This window comes from Pseudophryne corroboree, chromosome 1 (assembly GCF_028390025.1).
Source record: "Pseudophryne corroboree isolate aPseCor3 chromosome 1, aPseCor3.hap2, whole genome shotgun sequence".
In the NCBI taxonomy this organism is placed as follows: domain Eukaryota; kingdom Metazoa; phylum Chordata; class Amphibia; order Anura; family Myobatrachidae; genus Pseudophryne; species Pseudophryne corroboree.
In genome coordinates, this window is record NC_086444.1 from 820,721,983 (window position 1) to 820,745,012 (window position 23,030).

At 43.1% G+C, this 23,030-nt stretch overlaps 1 protein-coding gene and 1 pseudogene across 1 annotated transcript in view; one reads left to right on the plus strand and one right to left on the minus strand.

Annotated features, from left to right (window-relative positions):
* Positions 1 to 23,030, minus strand: part of DNAH6 (dynein axonemal heavy chain 6) — a 679,574-nt gene that overhangs the window by 373,443 nt on the left and 283,101 nt on the right. The window contains exons 30-37 of the mRNA XM_063919567.1: positions 21,211 to 21,348; positions 19,661 to 19,828; positions 19,194 to 19,342; positions 18,971 to 19,078; positions 17,287 to 17,842; positions 11,873 to 11,995; positions 4,601 to 4,783; positions 3,816 to 3,959 (exon numbers count right to left, since the gene is read on the minus strand). Of these exons, the coding sequence (XP_063775637.1) occupies positions 3,816 to 3,959; positions 4,601 to 4,783; positions 11,873 to 11,995; positions 17,287 to 17,842; positions 18,971 to 19,078; positions 19,194 to 19,342; positions 19,661 to 19,828; positions 21,211 to 21,348 (1,569 nt within the window). The remainder of the gene's footprint in view (positions 1 to 3,815; positions 3,960 to 4,600; positions 4,784 to 11,872; positions 11,996 to 17,286; positions 17,843 to 18,970; positions 19,079 to 19,193; positions 19,343 to 19,660; positions 19,829 to 21,210; positions 21,349 to 23,030) is intronic.
* LOC134941648 (5S ribosomal RNA) lies at positions 1,077 to 1,196 on the plus strand (annotated as a pseudogene).

Genomic DNA, 23,030 nt, shown 5'->3' on the forward strand with positions numbered 1-23,030 from the left:
GCCATTGGTGTTTTTACTCACCGTTGTTTACAAATCTTGAAGTTTAATTCTGACATATTGCTAACTGCTGGCTAATATCTGTCAGCTGCATTTGTATTAGACACATTGGTGAGATGGCAAGACTGTGTACATGTGTTTTCATAAGCATATGTGATCTATTGAAATGTATTAATTCACCATACATTATCATGACAGAGACACTGAAACATTGTATGTGACTATTTACCAGTCTCCCTGAATTGACTCCTTCTTACTTCAGGTAAACCATTGGTTCTTTTACTCACTGGTGTCTGCAAATCCTGCGGTTGAATTCTGACATACTACCAATTGCTGGTTAATATCGGTTAGCTGCAATTGTGTTAGATACCCTGGTGAGACGACAAGTCTGTATTCTTGTTTTTTCTCACAAGCATATGTGATCAAGTATATTGGAGTTATTATTCATTATTGTGATAGGAAGCGTCCCCCAGAAAATTCTTAACGAAAATTTCTTAACCTAAATTCCTTTCCATGACACTCTCTCATCCATACTTGGGGCTGCACTCTGCAATGCTGCTATAAGTAACAGAGGCCCCTATTTGGACGGGTGTGGTATGGAAGAGAGATAGTAACTAGGTCGACAGTGTCTAGGTCGACCACTATTGGTCGACAGTAACTAGGTTGACAGGGTCTTTAGGTTAACAGGTTACCGTTCCCAATCGTAGTCCGCGTGGATCGTTAAGTATGAAAAGGTTCAAAAAAGAAAAAATCATGAAAAAAATCATGTCGACCTTTTGACCTGTCGACCTAGAACATGTTGACCTAGAGACCCTGTCGACCAATAGTGGTCGACCTAAATAGTGTCGACCTAGTTACTGTCGACCTAGAGACCGGATCCCATTTGGACAGCAGAAGTGCAACATTTCTCTTTCTTCCCACTTAATTTTTTTTCTATTATTATTATTATTATTATTATTATTATTATTATTTTTGTTATATCATATCTTACTTATACTCTGTCACCTACATAATTTTCATACACTCTGTCATCCAATAATAGGAAAATCCTAGGCGTAGAGTAGTGACGCTTATCCACCATCTACAGTCATACCACACTGGAGATGCCCGATCTCATCTGATCTTGGAAGCCAAGCAGTGTTGGGCTTGGTCAGTACCTGGAAAGGGGGACATTCTGGGAATACCAAGTACTGTAGTACTGGGTGTGATATGTTAGATATAATAGACTTAGATTGACAGTGTCTAGGTCGACCACTATTGGTCGACAGTAAGTAGGTCGACATGGTTTCTAGGTCGACAGGGAGACTATGTCGATGTGTACTAGGTCGACATGAAAAACGTCGACATGAGTTTTTTACATTTTTTTGGTGTCGTTTTCTTGGTAGAGTCATGGGGAACCCCAATTAGTGCACCGTGTCCCCTCGCATGCTTCGGGCAGGTTACCATTCCTAATTGTAGTCTACATGGATCGTAAAGTATGAAAAAGTAAAAAAAATGAAAAAAAATGTGAAAAACTCATGTCCACCTTTTGTCATGTCGACCTAGTACATGTTGACCTAGAGTCCCTGTCGACCTAGAAACCATGTCGATCTACTTACTGTCAACCAATAGTGGTCGACCTAGACACTGTTGACCTAAGTCTTGTCGACCCAGAGACCGGTTCCTGTAGTACTACGAAACAGCTGAACTACTATACTTACCTTGGAGAGCAGAAGTGTACTTTACTTACCTCAATACCAGATATTTGGGTGCATACACTCTCTCATTGCTCATACGATGGCGACAGATGAGCAAAAGCAGAAGTGACTGGTCTCCACTATTGGCTTCCACTATCCTTCTCTACTACTATATACCCGGATATACCCTTTTTAAACTGGTGCTACATCGCATATGCACTTTTATTTGCTTAAAGACCGAATTGGTCAATATATTTAATTTAGGTTTAATCATCCAATGAACTAGATGTTGTGGGTGTTTGGAGAAATACGGCCTGGCTTCTGTTCTCCTAAGTTGTGATCGTATTATATTACATTTTGATTTAATGGATAAGAGAGCAGGACAGTAAAAATATTCGCTCTGATCAATGTCACATTTGATCTTTCCTACTCCAAACTTGTTCCTTCGGCCTACACAACACATTAATTAGGTGAAACATATACAGAAATAAAGTACTTTACACGTGATAAGATTTATAACAGAAAGGAACTTTTTTGAGTAACCAATTTAATAACCTCTTACCTTTGCAGGTTTTCTGGTTGTCTTGATTTCTTAAGTGTATAATAATAAAAGTTAAGTTTTAACACAGTAATTTTACTTATCCTCACCACCACACTATATGATATTTGAAGCATGCCCAGACAGACAAAACAGTCTTCTTGCCCTTGTGCAAAACCCCATGAATTATTTGTTCGATGTCCCTATTTGGCAGCATATATAACTCATTGTTAATTGGATCTAATAAACTTGTTTCTAATAAAGCCAACCTATATAGATCTTATAGCGCGGATGGTGTAATGATTAGCATTACTGCCTCACAGCACTGAGGTCATTGGTTCGATTCCCACCATGGTCCTAACTGTGTGGAGTTTGTATATTCTCCCCGTACTTGCGTGGGTTTCCTCCGGGGTACTCTAGTTTCCTCCCACAATCCAAAAATATACTGGTAGGTTGATTGGCTCCCAACAAAAATTAACCCTAGCGTGAATGTGTCTGTGTGTACATGTGATAGGGAATATAGATTGTAAGCTCCACTGGGGCAGGGCCTGATATGAATTGGCAAATAGTCTCTCTGTACAGCGCTGCGGAATATGTGTGCGCTGTATAAATAACTGGTAATAATAATAGCGCTATAAGTTACTCTGAGACTGCTTATTTTGGATGCCCACTGCTGAGGGAAGTTCTGTGACATCACAGGATTTCCTGTTCATACCAAAAAGCAGCACATGACGTGCCATGTGTTTCCATCAAAGTGTAATGAACTGAATTAATTGCTTTATGGCAATCCCTGCATCCACCATTTGTCATTTGAATTCTTTACTGAAAACGCTAACATAATTTACTACCCATCAATTTATACAGCAAGAGGAAAAAAGGCTAGTGCACTACAGTACCATTCTACGTCAGTGTGCTACTAGAATGTGGCTGGTAGTAGAGTTAGAGAAATAAGTGTTCATGCAACATTTAAAATAAAACTCCAATTTTTCCTAAATTACGTGTATTTATATTACGATTCCAATGTGCGTACAGACTATTTTATGCAGGACAATATATTTTTCCATAAGATATCACTGGGCAAGTGTAAAGCTTTTTATGGTGGAATTCAATTAGCCCTGATAATTTAACAGGGGGTGAAAAATGGGGCCAGCCTTGACCTTTTTTTCATGATTTTTAGCTTCAGGCTATTCAATTACATCTCGGGTTTTTGCCCATTAAATACCGGTAATCTGTTTTTGGGGTGTCAACACGTAGAACTCAGGGTAAGTTCCTACAACTACGTGCTAACAATGCTGCGGTTTGCGAAGACAGGTTATTTAACAAGATGATTTTTTTAGAACCTGCTCAGGTCACGAAAAAATATCCCCAATTAAGTGCAACCTACAGATTGACTTCGGGGACAATTGAATAGCTCTGGAGAATCAATTAACCAGCTGTAAATTACAGCGGCTAATTTAATTCCCCCATTAGTACTCAATCACACCTTTCTTACCATACATGATGTAGTTGAAAAAGTACTTCAATCTTATTTTTACATAGAAAGACATCAGAATTAGCAAATTCTACATATAAAACATGCTTTTAAAGGACAAATCATCACTTACCTTGGCTTCAGGATTATCTTCAAATTGCTGCCTGACAAATGTATCAAAAGCATCCCAATGATTTTCTGTGAGATTTCCCCCCAATGACCAGACATAGCAGAAGACGAAAGTCTGACAGACGAGGCTATTTAGTCTTGATTGATCCTGAGGATAATAAACATTTGGTAATAAAATCTTATTATTCTCTTCTCTTCCTGTTAATAAACGAGTCTTCCTAAAACTGTATCCCTTTGTATCTCACATTGGCTTTTAAAAATAATTAGGTTTGTTGAGAAAAACCGTTGTCAATTAACTAAATAGATGCTGTGAAAAGAAGGGACTTGGAGCTTAGTATCCAATAGGACAAAACAATGTAGCATTAGAAGCAATCAGGCACTTTAGCTTGAAATAAATACAATATAGGGGCAACATAGGATCATTTTTCAAACTGTAATGATTGGCTGGTGCGTTATCACCTTCCACTTATCACTTCTTTATCACTGTTTTATCATTTCTCCAGGCTTAATACATCTGCACCATAGTTCTATTTTCCTAATTATTTTTCAAGCCATTTAAATGCCTGGATACATCTGTTAAGAAGCCATATTAAATGTACACTTTAAGATATATCTAATCCCATCCTGTACTGCCAGGTACCATAGCAGTCTCTAGGTTTATTACTTACTTAGAACAAATGTATGATATTTGAAACACATTTTTTTAGTTATATTACCAAACCTGAATGTTAATTTAAAAAAACGTTTTTGTATCCCGCTATCTATATTTTATATACTGTGCACGTGTACCATTTTTAAGTCTGGTCCTCCTTTCCCGAGCAGCAGGGATTCAAGCAGACAGCACAGTGTAGTTACTTTACTGATATCCACTTGAGAAATGGCTTGAGTGCATTTTCTGGTTACAAACCTTAAGCCATCTTCAACGTATCGTTCAAACAAATTCAGAATGTATTGCACTGTTTCATTATTCATCTGTAATAACAAAATGCACTGAGATCATCATAACACAAAATGTATTGTCTTTACATACATAGGACAGGAGGGTGGCACTCGATATACCGGATGTCGAGATCCCGGCGCTCAGTAATCCTGACCGCTGGGATACCGACAACTATTTTCCCTCTTGGGGTGTCCACGACACCCCTGGAGGGAGAATAAATAGCATGGTGCGCATAGTGCCCGCAACATGGTGAGCGTAGTGTGGCGAGTGCAGCGAGCCCGCAAGGGGCTCTTTTGCGCTCGCCACGCTGACAGCATTACGGAACAGGATCCCGGCGCTCAGCATACCGGCAGCCGGCCAATCATATTACACCCGGGCAGGCCACAGACCCTTATTTATTAAAGATTGATAAAAATGAAAATAATTTAGGATTTCTCCCTTACTAAAGGGTAACCGCTAGCTAATGCCGGTGGTACACACTGCTGGAGATACTAAAATCATGGGGAAGTCTATTTAAGAAGGACTGTGACAGTACGTTTATCATGGCTGCTATTTTCGTTCTGCTATTTCTATTTTGAAAAGATATATTTTTAGTCTGGCTTGCAGTTCATTGTGTATGTTTGAAACAGCAAACCCAGGTCACGCAGTGCACAAAGGCACTGAAAACTGTCCGGAGAAGCAGTAAATGGGCTCCTACCGAAGCCAGACGCCATCGCCAGGGAACTATCAATCAGCTGACTTTGCAAACTTTACTATACTGTGGCTATAACTGATTTTCTATTGTTGTGATAAGTGGTGACAGAAAATCTTTGTTATTATCACTGCATATAAGTAGAGAGCTCTAATGTGCTGGAAAAAGTTTATGTAAACTTACAGTATCTCCCATTAGCTGTTTTAGAACTACAATTCTCAGCAAGCAACGGGGGGAGTGGCTTCACTGAGAGCACAAAAGATCCTCAAAACACAGTACAAAATTCATACACATTACAGTAAAGGGCTAGAAAGTGTAGATAATAAATACTCAAGTGACATGGAGCATATACAGTAATATACAAATCAAATGAGTCTTCACTAATAAACATTTAATCAGCCTTCTCCTTCACAAACAAATTAGTACACTGTACTACTGCTATTAGATATGACAATATTTGTATAAACAGACATGGTCAGCAGCTGTCATTATCATCATTAGCTCAGAACTGGCACCGCGAGTAATCTATTTTCAAACAAGGGCTATTGTACCGTTTATGTGGCCATCTTCAGTGAATTTCACATTGACACACCCTTACTGTACTTTGATATTGTCTACACGTCACCCCCAACACTCCAGATGGGTGTAGTATGGTATGCCGGCGGCCGGGCTCCAGGCGACCACCATACCGGCGCCGGGAGCCCGACCGCCGGCATACCGACAGCAAGGCGAGTGCAAATGAGCCCCTTGCGGGCTCGCTGTGCTCGCCATGCTGCGGGCACGGTAGCGCGCAATGCTATTTTATTCTCCCTCCAGGGGGGTCGTGGACCCCCACGAGGGAGAAAAAGTGTCGGTAAGTCGGCTGTCAGGTTTCCGGCGCCGGTATACTGTGCGCCGGGATCCCGACAGTCGGCATACTGAAGACTACCCCTCCAGACTGCCATCTGAACCCCTGTTAGTGAAGGGAGTCATATGAAAAAGTTGCGAGCACATGTAAAAAAAAAAACAGGGCAGAATTGCAGCCAAAAAAGGCAAATACACGCATTTGCATCCAATTCTTAATGAGGTCCCATGGGTGGAAACTGGTAAATAGAACGTTTCTGAAATTGGCATTAAAAAATGCTATTATTTTGGTGATTTACATTGTGATTTTCAAATCTCCAATACTATTAAAGATAAATCGCCGCCCACTATTTAAAATAAATGACAAAAATAAATAAATAACAAAACAATTTAATATCACAGAAATTATCATGGGAATCTAGGAAATAAGAATTTGAAACGTTGCCAGTGATGTCACCAAAAATGATCAGGTGAATTTGGATTAAAACAGTGTGATAGAAAAAATAAGAATTTACTCACCGGTAATTCTATTTCTCGTAGTCCGTAGTGGATGCTGGGACTCCGTAAGGACCATGGGGAATAGCAGGAGACTGGGCACAACTAAAGAAAGCTTTAGACTACTGGTGTGCACTGGCTCCTCCCTCTATGACCCTCCTCCAGACTTCAGTTAGGATACTGTGCCCGGAAGAGCTGACACAATAAGGAAGGATTTTGAATCCCGGGTAAGACTCATACCAGCCACACCAATCACACCGTATAACTCGTGATACAATACCCAGTTAACAGTATGATAACAACTGAGCCTCTCAACAGATGGCTCAACAATAACCCTTTAGTTAAACAATAACTATATACAAGTATTGCAGACAATCCGCACTTGGGATGGGCGCCCAGCATCCACTACGGACTACGAGAAATAGAATTACCGGTGAGTAAATTCTTATTTTCTCTGACGTCCTAAGTGGATGCTGGGACTCCGTAAGGACCATGGGGATTATACCAAAGCTCCCAAACGGGGCGAGAGAGTGCGGATGACTCTGCAGCACCGAATGGGCAACTCTAGGTCCTCCTCAGCCAGGGTGTCAAACTTGTAGAATTTAGCAAATGTGTTTGACCCCGACCAAGTAGCTGCTCGGCAAAGTTGTAGAGCCGAGACCCCTCGGGCAGCCGCCCAAGAAGAGCCCACCTTCCTCGTGGAATGGGCTTTTACTGATTTAGGATGCGGCAGTCCAGCCGCAGAATGTGCAAGCTGAATCGTACTACAGATCCAGCGAGCAATAGTCTGCTTTGAAGCAGGTGCACCCAACTTGTTGGCCGCATACAGGATAAATAGCGAGTCAGTCTTTCTGACTCCAGCTGTCCTGGAAACATAAATTTTCAGGGCCCTGACTACGTCCAACAACTTGGAAGCCTCCAAGTCTTTAGTAGCCGCAGGCACCACGATAGGTTGGTTCAGATGAAAGGCTGATACCACCTTAGGGAGAAATTCTGCCCTATACATATGGAAAATCAGATAAGGGCTTTTACATGACAAAGCCGCCAATTCTGATACACGCCTGGCCGAAGCCAAGGCCAACAACATGACCACTTTCCACGTGAGATATTTAAATTCCACGGTCTTAAGTGGCTCAAACCAATGTGACTTTAGGAAATCCAACACCACGTTGAGATCCCAAGGTGCCACTGGAGGCACAAAAGGGGGCTGAATATGCAGCACTCCCTTAACAAAAGTTTGAACTTCAGGTAGTGAAGCCAGTTCTCTCTGGAAGAAAATCGATAGAGCCGAAATCTGGACCTTAATGGAACCCAATTTTAGGCCCATAGTCACCCCTGACTGTAGAAAGTGCAGGAAACGGCCCAGCTGAAATTCTTCCGTTGGGGCCTTCCTGGCCTCACACCACGCAACATATTTACGCCATATGCGGTGATAATGGTTTGCCGTTACTTCTTTCCTAGCTTTAATCAGCGTAGGAATGACTTCCTCCGGAATGCCCTTTTCCTTCATGATCCGGTGTTCAACTGCCATGCCGTCAAACGCAGCCGCGGTAAGTCTTGGAACAGACAGGGCCCCTGCTGCAGCAGGTCCTGTCTGAGCGGCAGAGGCCATGGGTCCTCTGAGACGTGTCGTAGGGACCAGCTGTGACTTTGGAATATTTAGAATCCAGCCGTGCTGTTGTAGCACCTCCCGAGATAGTGCTACCCCGACCAACAACTGCTCCCTGGACCTCGCCTTTATCAGGAGATCGTCCAAGTACGGGATAATTAAAACTCCCTTCTTTCGAAGGAGTATCATCATTTCGGCCATTACCTTGGTAAAGATCCTCGGAGCCGTGGATAGACCGAACGGCAACGTCTGGAATTGGTAATGACAATCCTGTACCACAAATCTGAGGTACTCCTGGTGAGGATGGTAAATGGGGACATGCAGGTAAGCATCCTTGATGTCCAGTGATACCATGTAATCCCCCTCGTCCAGGCTTGCAATAACCGCCCTGAGCGATTCCATCTTGAACTTGAATTTTTTTATATATGTGTTCAAGGATTTCAAATTTAAAATGGGTCTCACCGAACCGTCCGGTTTCGGTACCACAAACATTGTGGAATAGTAACCCCGTCCTTGTTGAAGTAGGGGCACCTTTACTATCACCTGTTGTGAATACAGCTTGTGAATTGCCTGTAACACTGCCTCCCTGCCTGAGGGAGTGGTTGGTAAGGCAGATTTGAGGAAACGGCGGGGGGGAGACGTCTCGAATTCCAGCTTGTACCCCTGAGATACTACTTGAAAGATCCAGGGATCCACCCGTGAGCGAGCCCACTGATTGCTGAAATATTTGAGACGGGTCCCCACCGTACCTGGCTCCGCCTGTGGAGCCCCAGCGTCATGCTGTGGACTTAGAGGAAGCGGGGGAGGACTTTTGTTCCTGGGAACTGGCTGTATGCTGCAGCTTTTTCCCTCTACCTCTGGGCAGAAAGGACGCGCCCTTAACCCGCTTGCCCCTATTGGGCCGAAAGGACTGTACCTGATAATACGGTGCTTTCTTTGGTTGTGAGGGAACCTGGGGTAAAAATGTAGACTTCCCAGCTGTTGCTGTGGAAACGAGGTCCGAGAGACCATCCCCGAACAACTCCTCACCCTTATAAGGCAGAACTTCCATGTGCCTTTTAGAATCTGCATCTCCTGTCCACTGCCGAGTCCATAACCCTCTCCTGGCAGAAATGGACATTGCACTAATTTTAGATGCCAGCCGGCAAATATCCCTCTGTGCATCCCTCATGTATAAAAGTGCGTCTTTAATATGCTCTACGGTTAGCAATATAGTGTCCCTGTCTAGGGTATCAATATTTTCCGACAGGGAATCTGACCACGCAGCTGCAGCACTGCACATCCATGCTGAAGCAATAGCTGGTCTCAGTATAACACCTGTGTGTGTATATATAGACTTCAGGATAGCCTCCTGCTTTCTATCAGCAGATTCCTTCAGGGCGGCCGTATCCGGAGACGGTAGTGCCACCTTCTTTGACAAGAGTGTGAGCGCTTTATCCACCCTAGGGGATGTTTCCCAACGTGCCCTATCCTCTGGCGGGAAAGGGTACGCCATTAGTAACCTCTTAGAAATTACCAGTTTCTTATCAGGGGAAGCCCACGCTTCTTCACACACTTCATTTAACTCCTCAGATGGAGGAAAAGCTACTGGTAGTTTTTTCTCTCCAAACATAATACCCTTTTTTGTGGTACCGGGGGTAACATCAGAAATGTGCAACACATTTTTCATTACCTCAATCATGTAACGTGTGGCCCTACTAGAAGTTACATTAGTCTCATCGTCGTCGACACTGGAGTCAGTATCCGTGTCGACATCTGTGTCTGCCATCTGAGGTAGCGGGCGTTTTAGAGCCCCTGATGGCTTTTGAGATGCCTGGGCAGGCACAGGCTGAGAAGCCGGCTGTCCCACATTTGGTATGTCGTCAAACCTTTTATGCAAGGAGTCGACACTGTCGCGTAATTCCTTCCACAGCACCATCCACTCAGGTGTCGACCCCGCAGGGGGTGACATCACATTTATCGGCATCTGCTCCGCCTCCACATAAGCCTCCTCATCAAACATGTCGACACAGCCGTACCGACACACCGCATACACACAGGGAATGCTCTGACAGAGGACAGGACCCCACAAAGCCCTTTTGGGGAGACAGAGAGAGAGTATGCCAGCACACACCAGAGCGCTATATAACACAGGGATCCCACTATAAATGAGTGTTTTCCCTTATAGCTGCTTATTTTATATATACTGCGCCTAAATTTAGTGCCCCCCCTCTCTTTTTTACCCTTATGTAGCTTGACAACTGCAGGGGAGAGCCAGGGAGCGTCCTTCCAGCGGAGCTGTGAGGGAAAAATGGCGCCAGTGTGCTGAGGGAGATGGCCCCGCCCCTTTTCCGGCTTTTTCTGGAATTCTGGCAGGGGTAATTTTACATCTATATAGCCTTCCTGACTATATATGGTGTAGATTTGCCAGCCAAGGTGTATTATATTGCCCTCAGGGCGCCCCCCCCCCAGCGCCCTGCACCCATCAGTGACCGGAGTGTGAGGTGTGCATGAGGAGCAATGGCGCACAGCTGCAGTGCTGTGCCCTACCTTGTTGAAGACAGAAGTCTTCTGCCGCCGATTTTCAGTAACACTTCTTGCTTCTGGCTCTGTAAGGGGGCCGGCGGCGCGGCTCCGGGACCGAACAGCGAGGTCGGGTCCTGTGGTCGATCCCTCTGGAGCTAATGGTGTCCAGTAGCCTAAGAAGCCCAAGCTACCACCAGTTAGGTAGGTTCGCTTCTTCTCCCCTTAGTCCCTCGTTGCAGTGAGTCTGTTGCCAGCAGATCTCACTGTAAAATAAAAAACCTAAAATATACTTTCTTTCTAGGAGCTCAGGAGAGCCCCTAGTGTGCATCCAGCTCAGCCGGGCACAAGATTCTAACTGGAGTCTGGAGGATGGTCATAGTGGGAGGAGCCAGTGCACACCAGTAGTCTAAAGCTTTCTTTTAGTTGTGCCCAGTCTCCTGCGGAGCCGCTATTCCCCATGGTCCTTACGGAGTCCCAGCATCCACTTAGGACGTCAGAGAAAATAAAATATCAGTGGGGTGGAGTTAGGGGGGCAGGTGAGAGCTCAGGTGAGATGGTGACAGGAGAAATAGGTTTTTGCCATTCAGGACACCATGGGGGGTATTCAATTCTTTGAAAAGTCAGTTTCGTGTCAGTTTTTTGCTATCTAATAGACAGGAAAAAAACAGACACCCAATCGACTTTTCAAAACATTTGAATTCCCCCCCATGTGAGATAGTCGGGCTGATGCAGGTGCAACATAAGTCTGCTACATATAAGCATAGTTGCAAGTGTAGGCATATTTATAGCGTATACCAATTGGCTGAGATAGTGGTCCTAAGCGGAGGGCTGAAACAAGGCCCTGCTCATGAAAGCATACATTCTACTAGGAAAGGGGTCAGGGGAAGTACAGTAGAGGGTTTATTGGGGACAATACATGCTAGAGTACTATCCATGCAGCTTTCAGCACACATGGAATAATGGTTACCATGCACCTACTTTAGAAAGGAGCCCAGCTATCCAGGTTTGTACATATGGCATCCACTTAAGTTCTTCTGGATCAATATAAACCATTCCGCATCGACTTACTGTAGCTGGAGATGCAACTTTTAAATCCTGAACCTGAAACATAAACAAAAAGAAAATGCTTAACAAGACAAACTGATGGTTTATGACTGAGTGAGAGGCAATTATGGTTCATTACAAGCTTTTGTAAAACTATTCCATGTACTAGATGGTAAGCCAGATGGTTGTTACAGTAGCATTCTTGTATGTTTACTAATTATTCAGCTATTTGGAATAAAGCTGCTCAGATTCCAGTATATGGACATAAAAATAGAAAAGTTCTCAGACAAATGTCATGTGAATAATCCCGCTTGATTGCGTGTTGCTTAGATAAGAAACCGTTTGAGTATATTACATTGTGTTACATTAAAAATACTAACTTTTATTAGACAAACATATTAGAATATTTGATTATTACAGACACTTTGGGGGGTATCCAATCAGATGCAAGCCGTTTTCGGCGGATCAAAATTTGCTGATATTAAGTTTTTGTACCAATGGTCATTATCGCCCCTACTCATCAGGAAGGGCACTGTATTGATCTTGTATACATTTAAATCACTTCTTGTCCCTCCCTCACCCAACCCACCAGCCACTATCAGTGCGCAAGATCTCACTTCCTATTTCAAGGACAAGATTGATAAGATCCGAAATGAAATGGTATGCTCTTCCATAGCCAGTGGCCTGCTCAATTCCCTTCCTGAACCCTCTAACATCTTCTCTTCATTTAATCCTACAAATGAAGATGAAGTATCTGCACTCTTCTCATCTGCCTACTCTACCTCTCCCCTTGACTCTATACCCCCACAAATTAGTAAAGCTCTGTCTGCTGTGCTCATCCCAACTTTAACTAAAATTTGTAATCTCTCTCTGTCTACTGGTATCTTTCCTTCTCTGTACAAGCATGCAGTGATTACTCCCATTCTGAAAAAAACAAAACTCTGACCCTAAGTCTCTCTCAAACTACCGTCCCATCTCTTAGCTCCCATGCCCCTACTTGAGAGACTTTCCTACACTCGCCTCACACACTTTCTTAACTCACACAGTTTACTTGACCCACTTCAGTCAGAGACAGCACTGACTAGGGGTAGCAAATGATTTGGTCACTGCTAAATCTAAAGGCCATTACTCACTACTTATTCTCCTTGATCTCTCTGCTGCTTTTGACACTGTTGACCACTCTCTTCTCATACAAACACTACAATCCCTAGGTCTTTAGGACACAGCCCTTTCTTGGTTCTCATCCTACTTATCTAATCGCTCCTTCAGTGTTCATTTCTCTGATTCCACCTCCTCTTCACTACCTCTCTCAGTTGGAGTAACGCAAGGTTCAGTCTTAGGTCTTCTGCTTTTCTCTATCTATACCACATCTCTTGGCCAACTAATCAACTCTTTCAGATTTCAGTACCATCTGTATGCAGATGATACTCAAATCTACCTATCCTCCATAGATTTGTCACCATCTGTATTGGGCCGTGTCACTGACTGCCTTTCTGCCATTTCATCTTGGATGACATCTTGACACCTCAAACTTAATATTTCCAAAACAGAATTAATTATATTTCCACCGGCCAACAGTAGTTACCAACCTGATATCTCTATCACTTTTGATAACTCAGCAATCATCCCTACACCACAAGCTCGCTGCCTAGGTGTCATTCTTGACTCTGAACTGTCTTTTGTCCCCCACATTCAATCTGTCTCAAGATCATGTTACATACATCTAAAGGGGGATACTCACGGAGCGATATTCTAAGCAATCTGACTAGATTGCTTAGAATGTCAGCATTATCGCTCCGTGTGTAGCCCCCTCAGCGATAGCGATGCACGGCCCCGCACATCGCTATCGCTGCTGCTAGATTGGCCTGCATGCAGGCCAATCTAGCGGGTCGCTCACTTCACCCGCTGGGTGAAGTGAGCGGCCCCCCGTCTCCCCCCGCACGCTCAGCACAGATTGCGTTGTGCTGAGCGGCGGGAGAGATGTGTGCTGAGCGGTTCGCTCAGCACACATCTCTTCCTGCATCGGCCAGTCTATATGGGCCTTAAGAAACATATCCAAAATACGACCATATCTTACACAAGACAGCAAAAACTCTAATCCATGCTCTCATTATTTCCTGCATTGATTATTGTAATAGTCTCCTGACTGGTCTTCCAAAACATAGGCTCTCCCCACTACAATCCATTTTGAATGCAGCTGCAAGGCTAATCTTCCTCGCTAGATGTTCATCGTCTGCAGACCCGCTCTGTCAGTCCCTCCATTGGTTACCGGTATTCTACCGTATTAAATATAACATACTTTTACTTACATACAAGGCTATTAACCAAACTGCACCAACATACATCTCTTCACTCATCTCAAAATATCTCCCTACCCGACCTCTCCGCTCTGCACAAGATCTGTGTCTCTCATCCACACGCATTACTTGTTCACACTCAAAATTACAGGACTTTATCTGTGGAATGCCCTCCCACGCACAATAAGACTCACCTCTAGTCTCCAAACCTTTAAACGTTCCCTGAAAACTCACCTCTTCAGACAAGCCTATCAAATTCCAGACCCACCCACATAACCTTTAATGCTTCCCTATCTAATTGAATCCTTGCTGTACAGTACACATAACATCACATATCTTGTCTTTCTTTACTCTCACACCCTCCTGACCCTTGGCCAACATTGCTGGGTGATCATATCATACAACCCATTAAGAACCTAGCAATCTGGTGGACCATTATGCAATAGGTAGCATGTATCCTTGTGTATCAATACCTATTTCCCTATAGATTGTAAGCTTGCGAGCAGGGCCTTCCTACCTCTATGTCTGTCTGTTTTTACCCAGTTTTGTTCTATTACTGTTGTTATAATTGTAAAGCGCTACATAAGAAACTGTTAATAAATAAATAAATTATAAATTATCGTGGCATCCAATTAGAGGCTGTATTGATCGGCCAGAAACTGACCCGCAATCATGCGATAACACATGGGATCAGGGATAAAATCCCAATCCCATGCGTTATCGCGGCTCTGGTGGGTAGTTATAGCAGATTATGCTTCGGGTGCCTGAGGCACATGAAGCATAATCCCCGATAAATGCCGGCATCGGGGGCAGGACCGCGCCATATTGGGGCTAATTGGATAGCCCCCGGCGATACAATTACCAGCGGTCATTGACAGAGGCTGCATAGGTGTATAAGCAAATATATGCACAATTCATAAAGGTATGTCTATCAGCTGTCTCTCCAGTGGCTAAACAGGCATTTTGTGGATAGCAACAATACAAAAACATGCACAAGGAAAGCTTGGTTGGTGTGTGGTAGAATGAAGCTGGAGTCATTCACTAGTTGTGCGTATGCATTGTGAGCAACAAATATAGACAGTCTGATGAAGGGCGGCTGCTCTTGAGTATGAAAAAAAGTGAGATTTGGGATCACACATTAGCGTTCCATTTGCAATCTGTACGTGTCTGAGAGACAAACCAGACCCTCACATTTCAATAGTTTATTGGATGCTGGGTAGATCACTATGAAAAAAAGTTTCTAACCATAAAATGTACACAATGTAGTACATCTAGATTTGCATACTGACATCTACATAGGGGGTTCTACATCAGAAATTATGGGTCCCCAGTCGCCCGGCCGACTGTTTGTGCTAGCCTGCTTCCTTTCAATAGTTAGAACGATTGAAAATGTCTCTCCCAAAATGGCCGCCGTCTCAGAGGAGACAGTTATTAAAGATACCAGAGCCTCCTCTAGTATCTTTAATAACTGTCTCCTCTGAAGCAGCAGCCATTTTGAGAGGGAATTTTTTTATTAGGGAGTTGCGGTCTGGCGGACAGCAGACTGCTAGAGAGGCCAGGCCCGGGACAGCTGTTGGTGGGCCTGGGTTCTGCTAAAACAGTAAAAGTCTTTTCTGTAGTCATTAAGTGGCTGACTGTGAGTTTGGAACAAAGTAAACAGTTGGGAACAGCAAGTAACTTTGCCACTTGGAAAACCCATAATGCACTGCAGGTGTTGGAGATTTAAAATGTGCAAAGAGATTTAGTTTTGAGAGAGGTGTGTCCACACAACTGTGTTCAATTCTGGAGGCCATATCTTCAAAAGGATATTAATACATACCCAGAAAGACTAAAAAATCTCAATATGTATAGTTTGGAGCAGAGAAGGGAAAGGGGGGACATGATAGAAGCTTTCAAATATATCAAGGCTTTTAACAAAGTCCAGGAGGGAAAAATCCTCCAAATGAATAGAAGCAATAGGACACGAGGACATGCACTGAGACTGGAGTGGGGGAGGTTCAGGGGACATTTGAGGAAAAATGACTTCACAGAAAGGGTAGTGGACAAGTGGAATAGCCTCCCATCAGAGGTGGTAGAGGCTAAGTCAGTAGAGCAATTTAAACATGCATGAGATAGACATAAGGATATCCTTACAAAGAAATAAGGATCAAATAATGATTGAGCTATAAATATGGTAAAAAATAAATAAAAAAAAGGGCAGACTAGATGGGCCAAGTGGTTCTTATCTACCGTCAAATTCTATGTTTCTATGTTTCTATACTTACAGAACCTACTTTTATGGTCTCCTCTCTGGGAGAAAAAGGTTGACAGTGTCTATGTTAACACCAAAAGGTCGACATGGGAGAAAGGTTGACATGGTTAAAAGTCGACACATTAAAATATCGACATGAGTTGGGTGTGGTATACTTGTTGACAGTTATCATATTGACAGTGGACAGTTTGAAATTAGAATGCTGACATGGTCAAACTGTCGACATCTAATACCTAACCCTCACCCTCCTCCTGGTGTTTAATCCCCACCTCCGCAGCCTAAGGGAAGACACTCGGATGATCCTGCCTGTAAGCAATGGGATGATCATCCACCACTCCCAGATTAACTTGTTTTTATGTGTATTTATCATGACAAATTGATGGGGGAAGGGGCCCTAAAAGCTAAACAATAACTTACCTAAAGCCCCATGGGCTCTTAAACAGGCACTGCTTGCTGAATATCAGAAATAATTAAGTACATGCCAAAACAAACGTAATGGCAAACCAGTGGCTTTGCAGTATAACCTCATTGCCTATTGTAGGAGTACACAGTGTTCTCACAGTACACAGTCTGGCCTTAATATCTTTGGAGCCAAAACCACTGACCACCAACTATTAATTTTTTATAAACAAAATGAAATAAAGAACTGCGAGTGTAGAACTGCTATGTAGAACTGTGTTTAAGTCCCGCCATCTAAATAGCTAAATATGAGTTGAAATCCATTATTCTCATGCTTGGTCTTAGAGTTACATTATTCTGTTATAGATAGAGAATGTAAAGTAAAATGTGTCATTTATTACCTCAAACACCATATGGATTTGGGGTGTGAATTTGATCCTCTCGCTGTTTGCCAAGCAGAGCATCTTATTATCATCCAGGACAGTGTTCATGTTTTCTATCCACAGCGCATCAACCGGGCCATCACAGATTATCCACTTGTGATCTTTTGAGGTGTCATTTACAGCTGCTCTGACACTCAGCGCCATTAATCCATCCTTCCATTCAAAGGTTAAATTGTTCACTTCTCCATATAATTCACCCATTGTAATTGATTTTGGGTTCAAAACATATGTTTTAACAGGTTGGTAAAAGTGATGTGTTTCACCAGCATTAAACAAGGCTGTCAGTGTGTCCGCCAGAATCTGGTACACTGTAGTTTTCCCACCTCCTGTTGGCCCAACTAACATGACGCCATGCCTCACAATCATTGTTTCAAAGAACTGTATAACTTTGTGAACCATACTGGACAGAGGCTGAAGACCCCGAGTTAGCATTACACTTTTGATGGTGGATTCCAAAGTGCCATAATCATGTTCCGGGATGGCAACTCCTGGAAAGAGGTCAGATATAATGCCACTGAAAAAAAGAAAGATATAAACTGGTCAGGCTCCATTCTATCATCTTACAGAAATATTGGATAATATGGGATATAATAAATAGCCCACCCAGATATATAGTATTGATAGCAAATGGTATAGAAGTTGTAAATATGCGTTTGCTATAGCATTTTAACTAGTGCCATGGTGTGTCCAGTAGCAGTCACACTTTGGGGCAGATGTACTAAGCCTTGGAAAGTGATAAAGTGCAGAGAGATAAAGTGCCAGCCAATCAGCTCCTATTTAACTTTACAAACACAGCCTGTAAAGTGACAGTGTGGAGCTCACTGACTGGCACTTTATTTCTCTCCATTTTATCACTCTCCAAGGCTTAGTACATCTCCTCCAAAATGTTATGAATAATTCTATACAACAGACACTATAGAGGAAAGCACCTGGCTCATTGATTAATCTGTCAGTCAACAAATTAACTTGCCATCAATAACTGGACATGTCGTCTTGACCAGGGCCGGCCCAACCATTACGCGGGGTATGCAGGAGTATGGAGGGCGCCACAGCTGCATTTTGCATACCCCCTTCCCCGCTCCTAGGACACCGCCTGCAACCCCACTCCAAGGACAATGCCGCTTCCACGACACCACCACGCATTGGCAAAGCACGATTTCACGACAACGACAGGTCGCTCCCAGGACACTGCTGCCAATGTCACTTCCAAGACACCAACTCCCAGGACATTTCTGGCAGAATGGTCACTGGTCAGCCCCCCCCGCATCCAGGGCTGAGGACTGAGGAGCACTGTAGGAGGACTCACCTCAGCGCAGCACTCGTTAACTGGAAGAGATCCAGCTAATAAAGCTTGCTTATCTTACTGTAAAATATCTGCATTATGTATCAATGACTGTGAATCTGACCTGTCAGCTGCATCCATCAGCTGGGGGTACAGGCTTAACCAATGCTGGTTTTCAATTTATAGTGACTGTATGTGAATATATATGTAGTTCTTGACTGCCATACTTTTTTTTTTGTGTGCACCTTATTTCCTGTTATGCTTGTACTGTACTTTAATGCACTTTGCAGAGCACTGTGCATCCTCCTCTGTATTTTATAACTAAAGGATAACAATAATAATGATGATAAGATATCATACCTGAATAGATCAGCATCATCTGTTAAGAATTTTGGCAAGTTTGAGTCCCGTAGAGCACGAATTAGTACTACATCCTCATTTAAATCTGGGTTCTCTCTTTTCAGTGAGCTTAAAAAGAAGACAAAAGATACATTATTGGAGTACTTCCTGCTTAGTTTGTGGTAGTAAATATAAAGTAAGGTTTAGTGCACATAGGATTTTAACAAAAACAAATGTTCCTTACCCAGCCATGACTAAGACAGATTTTACAGCTCTCATTCCGAAATCGTAGTGATCTTGTTGTGATAACTGCTCACTGCAAAGTTTATACATTTGTGTCATCTTACGGGCCAGAACTTTACTGGACTCAAAGCCTTCAGAATACAAGACCACCTGTAACAAAAAAACATATTGGATTTAAGTTACTTTCCCATGATCATTGTTTTCATAAACTCTGTTATCATCACAAACAAAGAAGGGCTAATTTATTACTGGTCAGGTGAAAACATACAATCATACTACTCAAGATCGGAGGTCAAATTTTAATTAAAACCTAATTTATGACTACATGTTTACCATATGCAAACCCAGATCAAGATATCTAAACATAACAAATGATAAACACTATTTACGTTAATCTGCATCACGCCATGGCAGTGAGGGCATGCAGCTATAAAAATGTACAATTGATTAGTGATCTTGTACTCTTACCTCGGCGATTAATGCATAGTTTGGCACCATCATTGAGAAAGGTCTGAAGAGAGCCTTGAGGTTATCTGGCAGCTCAGTTCTGCCAGCATAGCCTGGATTCATTGTGATAAACGCTGCACACGTCATAACCAGCTTGATTTCCCGGCCTTCAAACATAAACCTGGAGAGCTAAGCAGCACAAACCATAAATAGAACGTCATTATTTTATAGAAATGTAATTAGAAAAAGGTTTCCATATCTGATATACAATATGAGCAGTATATGTCTGGAACATTATAAAAATGGTCAACACTTGATTGTAAATAAGATTGCAAGCTCTCATGAGCAGGATCTTCCCTGCCCTAATTATTTTGTCTACAATGTCTTAGGAGCCGGAGCTGATATTGGCAGCAGCTTGTATGCAGGGAGCATCCACCATATTCTCCTTCTTTTCAGCTGCTAGTTGATAGGCTACTGGGATGTCACTGCTTGACTATCGTCCTTTTATATGACCGCAATGTTATTTCTCTGCTCGGGAGTCTCATTCCCATATTGGAGCCCTGCATTAACTGTTGGTGCACTGGAGATGGAGTGTTGGTAAACGATCATACCCACCAGCTACAGCTGCAAAAACTGACTGATAGATTTCACCAGCTACCAAACATCAGAGTGCAGGGACTGCCAAGGAGGTACGTAGCATTCTGGCTGGTGAACGGCCACCTCTATCCACTAACAAGAGTACCAGAAGCCATCAGTTGGGTTACAGGTTCTCTGATAATAAAGGCCATCTACAGTATTAGATATCCAGCATGTTGATTGGTTGATTTACAGAGCTACCCACCAAGGAGTTTGCCACATGCCAACCTTTGGCCACATTTTAAAAATACCCATATGCTTACATCGTATTAGCAATGGAAAATGAGCACATGGGATGAGGTAACTTAACTAGTGTACTGTAAGGTTAATTTAATTAGGTTGATTTGCATAGTGCAATGGCAATATATTCTGCTCTGTAAGAGAATTAGCAAGAATATTCTACTAGTGAAGTACAATGCTACAATTTGGGGGAGAAATCTCTGCATTTGAACTCTTCTAATCTTACTGTATCTATGTGATGGAAGATTTGTACTCAGTATATACTTTGCCAAGAATAATATTGCCCATTTAGTGCCTCATGAAGTGTTGGACACATGTCAAAAGAGCAGGTGCAAAATGTGTTGCAAAAAAAATAAAATAATAATAATTCCGTGTGTACGCTGAGCCAAAGGCATCTAAAGATGTGCCCAGATCATCAACAGTAGCTTACAGTGTCTGGACAGTTTTCTTAGATTGTTGAACTTACAATAAAATTCAACTAAATACAGACACACAAAAAATAAAAATACAATGAACTTGAATTAATTACAAACATCCATTGACTTTCATTTTAAAAACAAATGTAAAATATGCTGAACTGCCGTGTTCCGAAAACAAATACCAATTCAATAACTAATTTGGTGGACGTGAATATGTATGGGTTGCCAATGGACAAAATATAAGGAAGGTGAAAATAGAACCACAATCCAGGTTACCTTTGCAGCTTTGGCATTCCTTATTGTGATCAGCTGCTGGGCTATTACAGAAAGAACTTCAATGTCAATTCGATTAAACTCATCAAAACAACACCAGGCTCCAGACTGGGCCAAACCACTAAAGAAACGACCCATCATCTGCAGAAGAAAACATGACATATGAAAATGTTTGTGCTGCTTCTCAGGCTTGCAGATATATATTTCTTATGTGCATATGTATATTCTACAAGGGAATAATAAGAATTTACTTACCGATAATTCTATTTCTCGGAGTCCGTAGTGGATGCTGGGGTTCCTGAAAGGACCAAGGGGAATAGCGGCTCCGCAGGAGACAGGGCACAAAAGTAAAGCTTTCCGATCAGGTGGTGTGCACTGGCTCCTCCCCCTATGACCCTCCTCCAAGCCAGTTAGGTACTGTGCCCGGACGAGCGTACACAATAAGGGAGGAATTTTGAATCCCGGGTAAGACTCATACCAGCCACACCAATCACACCGTACAACTTGTGATCTAAACCCAGTTAACAGTATGATAACAGCGGAGCCTCTGAAAAGATGGCTCACAACAATAATAACCCGATTTTTGTAACTATGTACAAGTATTGCAGATAATCCGCACTTGGGATGGGCGCCCAGCATCCACTACGGACTCCGAGAAATAGAATTATCGGTAAGTAAATTCTTATTTTCTCTATCGTCCTAGTGGATGCTGGGGTTCCTGAAAGGACCATGGGGATTATACCAAAGCTCCCAAACGGGCGGGAGAGTGCGGATGACTCTGCAGCACCGAATGAGAGAACTCCAGGTCCTCCTCAGCCAGGGTATCAAATTTGTAGAATTTAGCAAACGTGTTTGCCCCTGACCAAGTAGCTGCTCGGCAAAGTTGTAAAGCCGAGACCCCTCGGGCAGCCGCCCAAGATGAGCCCACCTTCCTTGTGGAATGGGCCTTTACATATTTTGGCTGTGGCAGGCCTGCCACAGAATGTGCAAGCTGAATTGTATTACACATCCAACTAGCAATAGTCTGCTTAGAAGCAAGGGCACCCAGTTTGTTGGGTGCATACAGGATAACAGCAAGTCAGTTTTCCTGACTCCAGCCGTCCTGGAACATTTTTTCAGGGCCCTGACAACATCCAGCAACTTGGAGTCCTCCAAGTCCCTAGTAGGTGCAAGGCACCCCAATAAGCTGGTTCAGGTGAAACACTGACACCACCTTTGGGAGAGAACTGGGGACGAGTCCGCAGCTCTGCCCTGTCCGAATGGACAAACAGATATGGGCTTTTTTGAGAAAAAACCACCAATTTGACACTCGCCTGGTCCAGGCCAGGGCCAAGAGCATGGTCACTTTTCATGTGAGATGCTTCAAATCCACAGATTTGACTGGTTTTAAACCAATGTGATTTGAGGAATCCCAGAACTACGTTGAGATCCCTCAGTGCCACTGGAGGCACAAAAGGGGGTTGTATATGCAATACTCCCTTGACAAACTTCTGGACTTCAGGAACTGAAGCCAATTCTTTCTGGAAGAAAATCGACAGGGCCGAAATTTGAACCTTAATGGACCCCAATTTGAGGCCCATAGACACTCCTGTTTGCAGGAAATGCAGGAAACGACCGAGTTGAAATTTCTTTGTGGGGCCTTCCTGGCCTCACACCACGCCATATTTTCGCCACATGTGGTGATAATGTTGTGCGGTCACCTCCTTTCTGGCTTTGACCAGGGTAGGAATGACCTCTTCCGGAATGCCTTTTTCCCTTAGGATCCGGCTTTCCACCGCCATGCCGACAAACGCAGCTGCGGTAAGTCTTGGAACAGACATGGT